The 14,102-nt window shown below is 52.8% G+C and overlaps 1 protein-coding gene across 1 annotated transcript in view; it reads left to right on the plus strand.

The window, feature by feature from the left end:
* The window catches only part of LOC122364767 (doublesex- and mab-3-related transcription factor C2-like), a 36,726-nt gene that overhangs the window by 11,081 nt on the left and 11,543 nt on the right, over nucleotides 1-14,102 (plus strand). The window contains exons 3-4 of the mRNA XM_043335486.1: nucleotides 3,242-3,381; nucleotides 11,697-12,358. Of these exons, the coding sequence (XP_043191421.1) occupies nucleotides 3,242-3,381; nucleotides 11,697-12,358 (802 nt within the window). The remainder of the gene's footprint in view (nucleotides 1-3,241; nucleotides 3,382-11,696; nucleotides 12,359-14,102) is intronic.

Below are 14,102 nucleotides of genomic sequence, written 5' to 3' on the forward strand. Positions count from 1 at the left end.
CCTCGCAGCGGTACCAATAAATCAATCAATCAATCAATCGATGTAACTTCAAATCTTCATATGTTGCATATGTAGTGTTTTATACATACCTACCTAAACAACTTCAGGGGACGTAAAACGGAGTAAAAAGTGAGCGGAGCTGAAATGCGCACACGGTTTGCTGAAAATATATTTCAGAAAGTTTTAGGGTTCGTGAAAAATAGGTAAAAGTAGAAACTTGAAATCCTGGTACCTTTTTGTTAAAAAAAGCTTTCACAGAAAGGCTTTGTAGCAGGATACCTACCATTTGTTGTCGAATGCGTCCATAATTACGAGCGAGCGAGCGCAGCGAGCGAAGCGAAGTCTTTTCAATATAACGGAAAAATCTCAGTATGAGCGGCCCGGCCCGGCCCGGCCCGGCCTGTAACGCTTTTGAGAGGCTTATATCTCAGCAACCGCTGGACGGAATGGCCTGCGGTCTTTTTTGCTGGGTAGCCCATCCCTTCTACCCCGTAATTGACTACTTTTTATACATCTCAGTGACCGCCGTGGCACGTGCCACGTGAAAAGTCAAGGGTGTTCAAGCAGTTTTTCAAAAGTAATGATTTTGAGAGGCCCATATCTCAGCAACGGCTTGAGCGATTGTCTTGCGGTCATTTTTATAGGGTAGCTGCATCCCTTCTACCAAAGGTCGGATACTCTTCATCTATGTGAGTGACCCCCACTGCACGTGCAAAATACAACAATAAGAGGTGCCAAATTTGTTCCCATTTCAGTAACTCGGTAATTACTGGGGCGATTTCGCTGAAACTTGGCATACAGGTAGGCACCCACCAGGCAATGCATTCCCATGTGTTGCGGTTAGGGTGCTACTGCACGTGCGCACGTGCAGGGGGCGTTTCCAGATCTCGAGAACGGCTGGGCCGATTGCGCTCAAATTTGGTACACGGTTAGGGACCGGTTAGTAGGGTGCCGTGCAAAAGTCATTTTGGACCCCGTTTGCACGTGCGCACGTGCAGAATGCCGCTTCCAGATCTCAGGAACGGCTGGACCGATTGCGTTCAAATTTGGTACACCGCTAGCGACCGGTTAGAAGGGTGCTTTGCACAAGCCCGTTGAAAGTACCCTCTCGCCCTTCTGCACGTGCAGGGCTCACTATCTCGCTCGCTCGTTCTTCGCCCAAAAGGCGTTTTACTGGTAGTTATTGTCTATGTTTGAGTTCGCTGCAATCTAAATACTGGCGGCTTGGCGGTCAGATGCGTTTTTATTTCACACGAAATCCGTGGAATACTGCGTGCACATATAAGGGACCTCGTTGGCCCCGGTGTTAAAGGATTCACTGCGATAGCTAAGATTTGTGTCCATTTTTGATGCTTTAATTATCATTTCATGCTCCTTTTAAGTTGAATTTACTCTGGGGCATACCTCAAACTCCAAACAAAAGAAAACCGTTACTCAGTGGTTGTAAATTAGCGAAAAAGAAACTGCGATGACCGTATTGTTTAGCTTGAACTCAGTTCGCGCAGCTGTTGGAAGAGGAGAACAGATGGAAACATTCTCCTCTGTCTGCTACGTTTGTAATGTCTGCAGTTTCTGAGCCGGAGGGGTTCGAGTATATTCAGTGAATGGCCAGCTCAGCTGTCTGAGTGACGATCTACCTTGGGTGAGGGGGGCTGGGGGCCACCTGTCCCACCAGCCCCCAGTCGCCGTCAGAGGCGCTCGCAGCTCGCCCAATTGTATCTATTGTCGGCCCAAATAAACAGGCGGCGTGCCGCGCACGGCGCCCACCAGTCGTTACTCCTGACCAAGTGGCAACAGCAGTTGGACGGCCGCTCGTCACCGGCTGGGCCGGGATAAACACGCGAATTTACGGCGGCGCGGCCGCTCCCGGGCGGCGACACGGCCCAGCCGGTGCGGACCCGGCGCGGCCCGTGCCGGCGCGGCCTCTGTTGACACAGACCGTCAGCCGGCCCAGGAAGAAGCCGGCCATTGAGGCGCCGGTGCCCGGTGGATAAGTGGCGCCGTCGGAGCGGTGAGCTCGCCCAGCTGGCGGAGGACCACCCGCGCTGGCCTGCTAAAAACCGGCCCGCCGCCGGCCGGAGAGCGGTGCCGACTGAGAGAGCGGAACCGGATACACGGCATCGGCACAGAGCAGCGCCTGGAAGGTAGCGAGACGAACAACAACGCCACAGATCGGCAACAGGCAGAATTACTCGGTACGATCTTCCGAACCGATGAACGAAAGAAGTCTTCTAGGCAGAATGTTCCTCGTCTGTCTACAGACAAGACAACTCTTGCTGGATGTGACAATGCAAACTAAAACAACTGCGCCACCCATCCGGCTGTCACACAGTTGTGCAACTGGCGTCGTTTTTGTCTGACCGTTGATTGGTTGTGTTCGGAACCCCCGCGGCGCTGAATCGACGACAGCTGTGTCTTGCGACTCGGAAAAAGTCGCAGCGCAGATCCTGTCAGTGATGCGGGACAGCAGACCGGAACCCCAGGAATGCTGTCTCTGGTGGGACCCACCGCACGCAGGGATGGCTCCATTGGCTGTGGTGGGACCCAACGCACATGGGGAGATACATAGGCGCTTGTGGAAATCCCGGCCAACCACACAGCCAACAGGTTGATGTGCAAACTGTGGTAGAAGAGCTCCTATCCCATTGGGAAAGTCTGTGCGCTGGGAGTTGGGACCACCCCACAGAAATTTAATACGGGACATGGTCAGTTTTCACTGAGGATTTACTACATGTAGTGACAATTGTTTCGTCATACTTTACCATGCAGCCATCGACCAACTAGCGATCGTTAGGACCACCGTGACTGTGCGTCGGGCGGTGCCAATCCAAACTGCGCCAGGTGACCGTCGTCTGTCGGTGGGTCGATGCCGCAGAGTTGCAGCGTATTGTCGAGTGGCACCGATCACAGCGGGAGGGACGGAACCCTCTGTCACTCCCGACAGCCGAGCCGATTGTTGACGCATAGTTTTTAGCTGACGACAAGAAAAACATCGGGTAGAACAAGCGGAGAACAACACTAATTTTTTATGGTTTGTTAAGAACTCGTGATTGAGACAGAGAAGAAAGAGAAATAAAACTAACATTTTAACACAAGCAGAGAAGCTTGACTAGTTGCGCACACAATCGGATCCAAAAATGTTATTTGCTGTGTCTGTCAATAGCTGACGCTCTGTACATGTATCCATGCTTTGTGTGTATCTGTGTTTCTCCAAGCTGTTGACGCTGTGTCTCTGCTGCAGGCACCAGTCGGCCGAGCTGGCCGGCGCCGGCTCCGACCGAAGACCGCGCACCTCCCAGGCGTTGGTAGCGCAGCGAAAACTCTACCACAACCACCTGAGGACACTCAAAGAGAGCACTCTGGCCCGGGACCTCCTCCAGAGTGAGTACCGTAGTTCGCAGTTAAGGCACGATGAGATGCTCTTCAACTAAAAATCGCATACTCAGCAGTCAGCACGTCGAGGGATGTTCCGTTTGTACTAGATGCACCGATTGGCCCGACCTTAAACCACAACCGACAGTAGTCCAACTGTGCATTGAATCTTATCCAAGTCTTCGGCTTGTCCATGGCTCACCACAGACTGCTGACTGAGAAACACGTGTTAAACTTTAATTGAAAGCACTTCGTCTGCTTTTCATCGGCGTGGCGTAACTATACCGGAACAGCACCTACTCGTACTCTCTCTTGAGGTAAAGACGCAAGTTCTTTTTGAAGGCATCATGCTTGAGGGCAGTCAGCTCCACCGGCACACCGTTGTAAAGCTGCGGTGCCCGGTACGCAAACTGGCGTCTACCTGCCTCCGATCGGATGCGAGGTAGGTAAAAACTGTTGTCCTGTCGCGTTTGTCGTATACGTAAATTCGAGCTTTTGATAAAAAGTGAGGCAAGTGGAGCCGGTTCTCCCCACCGGAGTGTTCGGTGGACTAGAGAAAGTGTGTGGTAATCCGACAGCTGTGTAGATGTAAACCAGTCAGGACCTTTCAAAATATCCGAAATATGGTCAAATTTGCGTCTCCCAGCAACCACTCTCGCGCAAAAGTGAATAATCTTTTGGAGTTGCCTATGATTTTTGCCAGTACAATTACCGAACACAGTTATACAGTACCTAACGTGAGAAAGTACTAGACCGTGCACAACTGTTGGTATCACCCTCTGAGGGAGGTAATGCCGGATATGGCTGAGGGCAATCAACATTCCGAAGCACTTACGCACGACATGTGCCACGTGTTCGTCCCATGACAGAGTAGGGTCGAATATCACGCCGAGGTTTCTCACACTCCGTTCCGGGCGTAGAGTCTCGCCACGGAAACGCACCTCGATCGTGGGGACACTGCGGAGGTTCGGCCTGCTGCCAAATACCATTAGTTGGGTTTTCGAGGCATTCACCTTCAGGGCATTAGCCCTGAACCACACGTCCAAAGACGTGAGGGAGCTCTCCATGCGCCCTACCAGAGCCGCAATGTCATCCTTACCGCCGGACACAAGCACTTGCGTGTCATCGGCGTATTGGACGACATGGGCATCAGGCGCGCAGAGGCTCAGGTCATTGGCGAACACTGTGTACAACAATGGCCCGAGGGCAGACCCCTGGTACACCCCCACACTGTTTCGCAGCGGTCGCGAGAGGCACCTTCGACCAGAAACAGGGTCAGTGATGGAAACACTCTGTGTGTGGTTTGATAGGTAAGAGCGGAACCATTCAGCGTCAACTCCATGCTGCTCTAGTTTGGTCAATAGTTTGGAATGGTCGATAACGTCAAAACATTTACTTAAATCTATCAGACAGAGTAGAGTAAGATCACCTCTGTCTGTCGCAGATAAAATATGGTCGGATACGCTGAGCAATGCAGTTTCTGTTGAGTGTCGTGGCCTAAAACCGTGTTGAGCTGAAGCTAAGAGATGATTGGATGACAAATAAGCATAGAGTTGACGCTGAACGACCTTCTCGACGATTTTGGACATGACGGGGACTAAGGAAATAGGTCTGAAGTTGGCTGGGTTGGAACAAGGACCGGATTTGTGAATAGGATGGATTATTGACTGTTTCCACGCCTCTGGGAAAGCACAGTTTGACAGACAGGTATTCACGATGTTCAGCAACGGCACTCCAATCGCGTCGAAACATAGCTTGATGGTGCGTATGCATAAACCATCCATGCCACAGGCCGAAGTGTTACGCATTCCGACAATCGTTCGTCTGAGTGTGTCGTAATCGATGGTACCAACAGTAAAACCGCACGAGCCAACACGCGGGACACGGCATATATCGTCTGCGGAGGTCACACCCGACTCGGCAAGCTCCCTAGCAACGTTAGGCCCGACGCCGACAAAATACTCGTTTAACGCATCAGCGCTGACTGTCGGCGTAGCACGCACGCCCTTGCTATTGCCGATGACTTGCCTAATATTTCGGTACACAGCAGTCGGGCCCTGTTCCACTATGCGCTGCCCTAAGTTTTCTCGCACACAGGGGCTCCGCCACGGACTTTTGGTTGGGGGGGACGGTCTGCTCTTCGCCCATCCGCGCCCTAGTATCTCCTCTAAACCTAGGGTACCCCCAAATCCAGTTTTCTCATCGGATTTAGGCCACTTGTTTTTCGTCATAGCCCTGATAGTTGATACGATGATTTTTTAATTAGAAAAAAAGAAATAAAATAGAGAAATGGTAGGCCACCTGACCCATGCAATATTACCCAATATTTGATTGTACCTTCCTCATATTGACACACCAGACAGAAAAAAACTTGAAAAACAAACTTCAATTTTTTACTGGTATGTAGCTCATAGTTTTGCGCTGAATCTGAATCCATTTTTAGCATTTGGCGAAGATCGGGTCAGGTTAGGTGAGATCAACAAGTGCGTGTCCCGCCGGCTAGCCAAAAAAGGTGTCAACCACCACAGACGGCTTCGTAAGTAACATGTTGCATTGGTACCAAAACTACTTCTTAATGTTCAAATGGATGCTTAACCCTCGCCGGACCTATTGGTTTTCTACATACGCGCCGGCCGAGGGGGGGGGGCGGGTACGACCCCCCCCATCGCCGTTTCGCCCCTGGTGGAGCTAGCGCGTCGCGGAAAAAACGAGCGTGTGCGCCGTTACGAGACGCAGAGATTGGTACCGATTTTAAGGTCCTAGGTCAACCGGTGACCTCTGAGGTCAGGTCAAGTGGCCCAGGGTACGGTTGAGTTTTTGGTGAATAACTTCGCAAAAAAAGGCCACAGGGCCGCGATTTTGGTCGCATCGTGTTCGCCTCGCTCAGGCGCGTCGAATGATATACTTTTTGTCCGGGTCAGGTCAACTTGGGGTGTTGACCCAAGGTCAAGGTCAGGTCAGCACCCCCAGGTCACGAAGCTGGTTGAAAGAGGTCATGTCGCATATCATTCGATTCGGCAGGTCTTCCTGAGTCCAGTGGTGGCTTTCCCGACTCGCTAGCTCAATTTGATCAAGAGTTATTGACGAAAAACTAATATGACCTTGATGACGCCATAAATGACGTCACGCAAGGTCAACATTGCAAAAGTGACGCATCTAACCTTGCAAGGAGTGCATCAAATCACGATTCTGTGTGCTTGAGATATTTGGAGATCGTTCCCGGCGCCAGAATAGCAGTTTTCATTTTTCCCCATTGACTTATAATGGTGAGGTCACGAAAATGACCTGACCTCATATGACCTTTAGGAAAAATACGAGATATACAAGTTGTGAGACTCATAATGGATACTAGATCCTGCAAGTTTCATTTCCTTGTGACATCTCAGGCAGTCAGGGCGTTGCGAAGTTGCGACATCTGAAGACCGTGCAGAGGTTCACTTATGACGTCGACCTGACCTGATCCAAAAATGCAGTTGGTGTCAAAAGATCCGGCTTGAATCAAAGGTCAGGTATGCCAAGTTTCAGCTCTCTATCGCCAGCGTGTTCGGAGCTATCGCGAAAAAAACCCTATGGGGGGGCGGCACCCCCCCCCCCTCGGCCGGCGAGGGTTAATTCGACATCATCCCCAAAACGTTTCCTAGTAACATGCCTAACTCGAAAAAGTGAACCAAATTCATCTAACGGTATAATGACCTTGACCTGATACTCATGTGACCTTGACACCTACCATAATTGCATGTGTCTACCGTCATTTCAACATGTTGGCTCGGTTTTATGACATAACAAGTCTGGAAACGTATAGATAATGTGCGCTGACATACACCGAATCGGTGTTTCGGCCTGACATGGTCTGGAGAAATAGGCTACAGGCCCAAAAGTCATGGCCCATGGGGGTTAGGATCATGAAATTTTCAGAGGATGTGTAAAATTCCCGGGAAATACTAATAGTTTCGACACGATAAACCACTTATTACGCGAGTTATGTACTTGCGAAAAACTGAGGGGTGGGTGTGGGTCAATCCGACCCACCATAAGAACGAGGGTTAACCTCTCAAACACTGGAAACAAACAGCTTCTCTCATCCTACAGTTCTGCAATATTCTTATTTGACAGCTGGAAGTTTCCTCTAAAAGAACGAACGCGTTTACCCGAAAGAATTATCTCCGTATTGAGCGTTTAATTGATTGAGAGATCCTTATCTGATATACCTACTGGATTACCTACTGGATATACCTACTGGATACCTATACCTACTGGATTCATCATCGGAATGGGCCGAATGATTGCGAACATTCGTCAGTAGACTCACGTTGATATACCTAACGCGAAAACGCCTGTCGATATGATCTACTAAAAAAAAACCTGAACTCCTAGGCCCCATAACAGAAAAAGACTAAAAAAGCACAGCGACAATAGGTATAGTTATCGACGACAGGTTAATTAGATTCTCATCACGTTTTTTCTTCGGAGATTCTTTGCACCTATGTTCTGTATTCGGTGTCAGGAACAAGAGTCGATTTATCTACCAGCGGGAGAGCCGATTATTGGGGGGACAAAAGATAGTATGTCCCACCCAACATTTTGGTTGGGGGGGACATGTCCCACCCGTCCCCCCCGGTGGCGGAGCCTTTGCTCGCACATCCCGGCGTATGGCGGATTTCACGGCGCGGTTCAGCGATCGGTACTCAGCCGCGCTGCCGCTGTCACCGCCCCGCCGGGCCTCACGGGCCGCGCGCCGCCGACACATCAACTCACGCGTGGCCTCTGTCACATGTGGGGCGTCTGGGTTTCGAATGGTAACTCTCTTCATCGGTGCAAAACGGTCGAGAATAGGTAAGAAAATGTCCAAGAAGCGCTGCCACTGGTCGGAACAGCGGCCTTCGCGGTAAACGGCCTGCCAGTCTGCCCGATGTAGGCTGGCATGCAACTCCGTTACGTTCACCCGGTTTAGCGGCCGGCAGTTCACAACCGCGGGCTTCGCACGAGGGCGAGGGATGGTAAGCGCCGCGACAACATACTTATGCGGGCTGATGTCGCACACCCTAGTGCCGCTCTTCCTAATAATGTCGCGATCATTCACGATAATCACGTCCAGCAAGGATCCTGTAGCATATGTTGGCTCGACAATTAGTTGCGACATAGAGTAAATGCTAAGAAAGTTCACAAGTGTTTGCCGAGATGAATCGGAGCTGTCCGCTAGGATATTACAGTTCAAGTCACCGTTTATGACTACTTTGGAACCGGGGAATTTAATCATCACATGCTGCAGTTGCGTTTCCAAAGTTTCGAAATCAGCTTCTAGAGCCGCCACAGTCCGTCTCGGAGGCCGATACACCGCTGCCAAAACAAACTGGTGGCCGCGCCGACCCGACCCGACACTCAGCCACAGTGACTCCATCTTGCTGGACGGGTTGGCTGCCGGCGGGACCGTAATAACGGAGGCGTCAATCGCGTCACGACACAGCACTGCGACACCTCCGTAGCCGGACTTGTCGGGCCGGTCAGCGCGGAACACGCGGTAGCCCGGGAAGCTCAACAGTCTGTTGGGAGTGCTGGGCTTCAACCAGGTCTCAGTGACGGATAGCAGGTCGTAACGTCTCTTACACAGTTCGTGGCTTAACTCAAGAAGTTTCGGTTTCATTGACTGAATGTTTAACGCACCAATCAAGAAGCCGCCGCGGACGTGAGGCGACTGCCACCCGTTCGGGCCGCGCACACGTCCCGGCCGGTTACCGCGCCGCGTTCTATGTGCGGGCCGCGCACCGGCCGCGGCGGCCGCAGCTGAGGCGGCCGCCGGCAGAGGACCAGGCGCCACAGGTTGCGTTGTCTCCCCCATCCGCGGCGCTCCCTATATGCAATTTGGCCTATATGCAATTTGACCAAATCTGCACGAAATCTCTTACAGCAAATTTCTTCATATCATGAATTTATTTCAGTGTTCTTATCAATGATACCTAATGTCTGATAATTTGACAAAAACTCTAGCTGATAGCAACTAAGAAACATACTGAACCTACTTTGACCGAATCTGCACCTAATTTTCACCAAATGTGTACCAGATGGCCGTCGTGAAAACGGTTATTTAGGCCTTCTTCTTGCCTTCTTGACACTCAGAAGTCAGTGGCTGGTGAAAATATACGTTGCGTTCATACTTACGACGCGAAATACCACCGTCTAACGGGCACGAACGTACAGGTCTCGCGGGTTTTAGCGGTAGGTTTTGCACCTAGAAAATTTAGTGTTCTTCAGGCTATATCTTCGTCGTCTTAAGCTTTTAAGTTTTGAAGATGTGATTGACTTGTTGGGTAACAAACCGGCCATGATCGTGTAAAATGGCTTCATCGTAGATCGATTAGTTTGTGAGATATAACCGGAAATGTAAAAGTGCAAAACCTACCGCTTAATCTCGCGAGAGCCGTACCTATACCGAAAGGTCATGTTGCTGATTGTCATTTGTTTGCTACTCGGAGACAGTACCGTTATTGTAAACCACAAGGTCATCATCCAACAATTACACGGCGGTGCAAAGTCAGCCGCCCGTTCTTATACAGTCCACATAGGCTGCATCAGTTCGCCTTGTTCGGACAAACTGCATCGCATTTCGGTGGATTCCCGCTTGTCGGCGGGGCAGCCAGCGTCGCGGATGTCCCGCAATACCGGCGAGGGGAGGCGCACGATCCCCAGGACAGCAACATTCCTGACGTGCCTCCATCGGGCCCTCCCCTCCGATCATGTTAGCCAGACGATGGAGAACGCACTCAACATCCTTCCGGTGAAATATGCGCCTCTCACGAGCCAGACACAGTGGGTGAGGGTCGAGACACAGTGACAGGTATTAATGGGAAGACCGTGGAGTCCTGGCCGGTGGCGCTGGCAAGTGGCACTGTCCTCAAGAATCCTGCTCTTCGGTGTCGTTGGGGCAGTCACATTTACATCGTTTTGTATCACTGACCGCACAGCTCCGATTTGTTTGAGAGTCCAATTCTCAGTCTCCCAGTTCTCCATTTCTTTAGTTTGCCTGTCACAAGAGACAGTGACTGACGACACCGCAATGAAAGGTGCCTTCAGTGACCGCACCTCGGCTGGCATCCCAACCCGCCGCCAGCGGGGAGGCATCAAAGCACGACCAACAGACGACGACATCGGTGTCAGAATAGCCGCCGCCGTCGCCTACTTCAGGTTTAAACGACCCGGAACGGCCGCCGCCGGGACAGAGACATCCGTTGTGGTGACACGCTGATGACCGGTCGGTCGGCGCGTGCCACCGCCGCTGATGAGAGGTGCCGCCGCCGGCCGGCGACACGCCGAGTGAGGCCGGAGACACACCGTCCTGAGGTCGGCCTGTCCTCCGCGACACCGGCGACCGGCTGTGGGCCGCACCCGCTAATCACCTCACCTAATATATCGCCCTCGGAAACGGGGCGACACTTCAGCCGCGCGGGGCGACACTCAGCCGCGCGGGCCGGCCGGAGGGGGCCGCAGAGACTGGGGGACTCGGACAGAGACGTCAGAACGTCTGGCAGTCCCCAGACGGCGACGGGAAACCGGCGGGCCAGACGGGGTGACGGCGAGACTCGGAATGCGTCTCAGATTTCCACAATATGACAGTAGGGGAGCGAGCGACGGTCCCGGCGAAATGCGAATCGGTGGTGGCGAGCGCCTGACGTACCGTGCGTTTGCCGTTTACCCTAACGCTCAGCGCGTATAGGGTTAGAATAAGTCTGTTTAAAGAAGTCTGCTCAGTTAGAAGACATTATTTTCAAATTATGCATATATTCAAAAGAGTTAGAAATTTGTTTTTCCCTGCAATAACCACGGAACAGCTCTCCAACAATACGCATGTAGACTAGAGATCTGTTTTGCCTTTCATATACAACTTCCATGAACGCTCTGGACGCGGTGGACGCCTGCTCAGTATGCACATCGCATATATTCCATTGTCATTCTGCGCTTGAAAATACAACGATACGATCCTATTATCCCTGTCTTCATGGTATCGTCTCGCTGATCAGTTTTGTCCGTTCTTCACAAATACCTGTCTCATTGACATGCAGTGACCAGTCTTCTCACTGTCAAAGTGAGACCGATTAAAAGAATGTTCACTGATCAAATTGGTACTGTGTGACCTCAAAAGTGTGTCGTATGACCTTTGTGATATCGTGGATCTGTCTTGTGACTGTGACCTTTGATATAAGACCCGTTTGAACTAAGAGACATGATCTGCTTGAACTTGACATAAAAAATAGGTATTGTAACCTACGTGACCTCAGGTCTGTTTCACTATGTGTGATACGACCTGACACTACTGCCCTTTCTCTCCCCAGGCTACCGTTCCCGACTGGGTCGCCTTCTCCCCGGCCAGGAGCGCTGCGGTCAGCTGCAGGTACCCATGTCCGACAAACTGCGGCGGCGCCGCGCACTGGCCGACTCCCAGCTGGAGGCGGCAGCTCTCCGTGAGGAGTACGAGAACATGGTGCGTCGCGCTGCGCCACCACCGCCCCCTCCGCCACCACCGCCGGCACAGCTGGCGGCGGATGGCGCGCTGGCGCGTCTGGCGCGTCTGCTGCCGCTGCGGCCCCTGCCGCTGCTGCAGGCCGCTCTACAGCCGCTGTACCTAGCACCCACCCTGCAGCAGCTCAGCCTGGGGCCGCGGCCCGACTTCGGCAGGCCGCTGCTGCTCCCTGCCGAGACGGCCTGTCCTCAGCTGGTCAACTCACCGGGCTCAGCGTGCTCACAGCTTACCAGCTCACCGGGCTCGGCCTGCTCACAGCCACTGAGCCTCTCCCCTGGAGCTGATCAGGCCCGCACCCCGTCACCGGCCTGGGAGAGCTCCGGCTCATCAGCAGAGGACAGGAGTCGCCCATATCCCCCGACGTCCGCCGGCTGCGGCGCTCCCCAGCGCTCAGCGTTCGGCCTGCCCCTGGCGGCGGGGTCGGAACCTGTAGTTGGGGCGCCAGCCAGCTCAGCCATTGTAGATGACGCCACGGTAGGCGGCGAAAAGCGAGGTGGCCTGTCGTTCTCTGTCGCTCGCCTGCTGGGACCGATGTGAATGCCGACGTGCCGGCTGTATGTGAACGTGGTCAGTATGTGGTCGTGATATGCAATCCCTTCTTAGGCAGCTTTGGAGCTGCGAGATGTGTATGTGAAATCAGAAATGTATGACATGCCTGCTTATGTGCCGTGACCCTGTATTTTCATAGGACACTTCCCTTGGTGCTGATATTAAACATGTTTGACAGGAACAAACACCCAATGTATTAGGCTGCCATTGCTCGACAGCAGATACCCACTATCCTCGACATCCTCGGACAACATCATTAGTTGTGGTTTTGCAATGCCAAAGGAAACCTCCCCGTCGTAACCAAACGAAATATAATATGAGTGGATTTTGTTGATTCGGCTTTTGATGAAAGGGGAGAAATCATAGAGTCTTCCTTAAAGATGTACGGCTACGAACTGTATTTCTATGTGGAGGGCATGGGTTAAGACAAAACGATCGGCCCGTACCTATATGCCTAGTCAGGTAAGTACCTACTAAGAAGCATGTGCATATGACAACGAACATCAATACCGATATTTTAAGAGTGCACAGCCGCGGGCCCGCGAGGAATGAACTCCTAAACCAGAGGCAGACAAGCGAGTCGCGCTTTTATTTTCAACTCAACGAGGCTTATGCTGAACCTACGAGAGGTCCTCTTTATTTCTTTTCCGGTTAATGGTCACATTCTACATAGACCGGAGTACCTACAATAAAAAAGATAAAGCAATTGGTCGGATGATGCCGAAGATTAAAAAGACGGCGGTACTTATAAGCTAATAAACGGTTCGCGTCACCCATGCTTGGCTATTTCGCGATAGGCTCGTCGGTTATAGGGTGTCAAGATGTTCCAAGCTTACGGAGGTCGCGTGGTCAGACGTACTCGTACATACAGTCGCCGTGCCACGGCAGTGCGCGTGGCAGATCACACAACATATTGCTGCTCATAAATTGCTCTATTGCCCACCATCGCCGGTGAGGAAGGAACTCGCGGTTACCGCGTCGGCTGAGTGCTCGGCTTATGTCCTGAAACACCACGCAACAAAGGGCGGCCGTCGCCAGCGCCGGCGTGACCATGTTTCCAGATCAGTAAGCCAGCGAGTGTCGGAGCGCTGTGCCATATTCGGGACGCGCCGGGCCGGACGGTTTCTCCTGGGCCGCTCCAGATCCGACGCGCGATGTGGGCCGACGGGCGGCCAGGTGCAGCGACCGACGGGTGAGGGCCGGCCGGCCGGCGACCCACCCACCCCAACAGTCGGCAGTTGAAACAACCACCACCGCCCACCGACCCACCGACCCGTCCAGCACCGGCCACTGACCCGCCCATCTACCGCCCACCAGTGCAACGGTCACTACATAACCCACCCAGCACAGACAAAAGTTCAGTCACCGCCAGAATAACCACCACCGGCCACCGACCCCCCACCACCTACTGGCCACTACCTTCTACCGACCCGACTCAGCCACCAGATTCCAACGACCTGCCCACCTTCCTTCCAATGACCCGCCCACCGACCACCTTCTACCGACCCGCCCACCCACCACCTTCCAACGACCTGACCACCCACCACCTTCCAACGACCTGACCACCCACCACCTTCCAACGACCCGCCCACGACACCGGCCGCCGACCTGCTCACCGCGGTCACCGACCCGCCCACCGCGGTCACCGACCTGCTCACCGCGGTCACCG

Source organism: Amphibalanus amphitrite, unplaced genomic scaffold (genome assembly GCF_019059575.1).
Source record: "Amphibalanus amphitrite isolate SeventyFive unplaced genomic scaffold, NRLGWU_Aamphi_draft 000027F_arrow, whole genome shotgun sequence".
Lineage (NCBI taxonomy): Eukaryota > Metazoa > Arthropoda > Thecostraca > Balanomorpha > Balanidae > Amphibalanus > Amphibalanus amphitrite.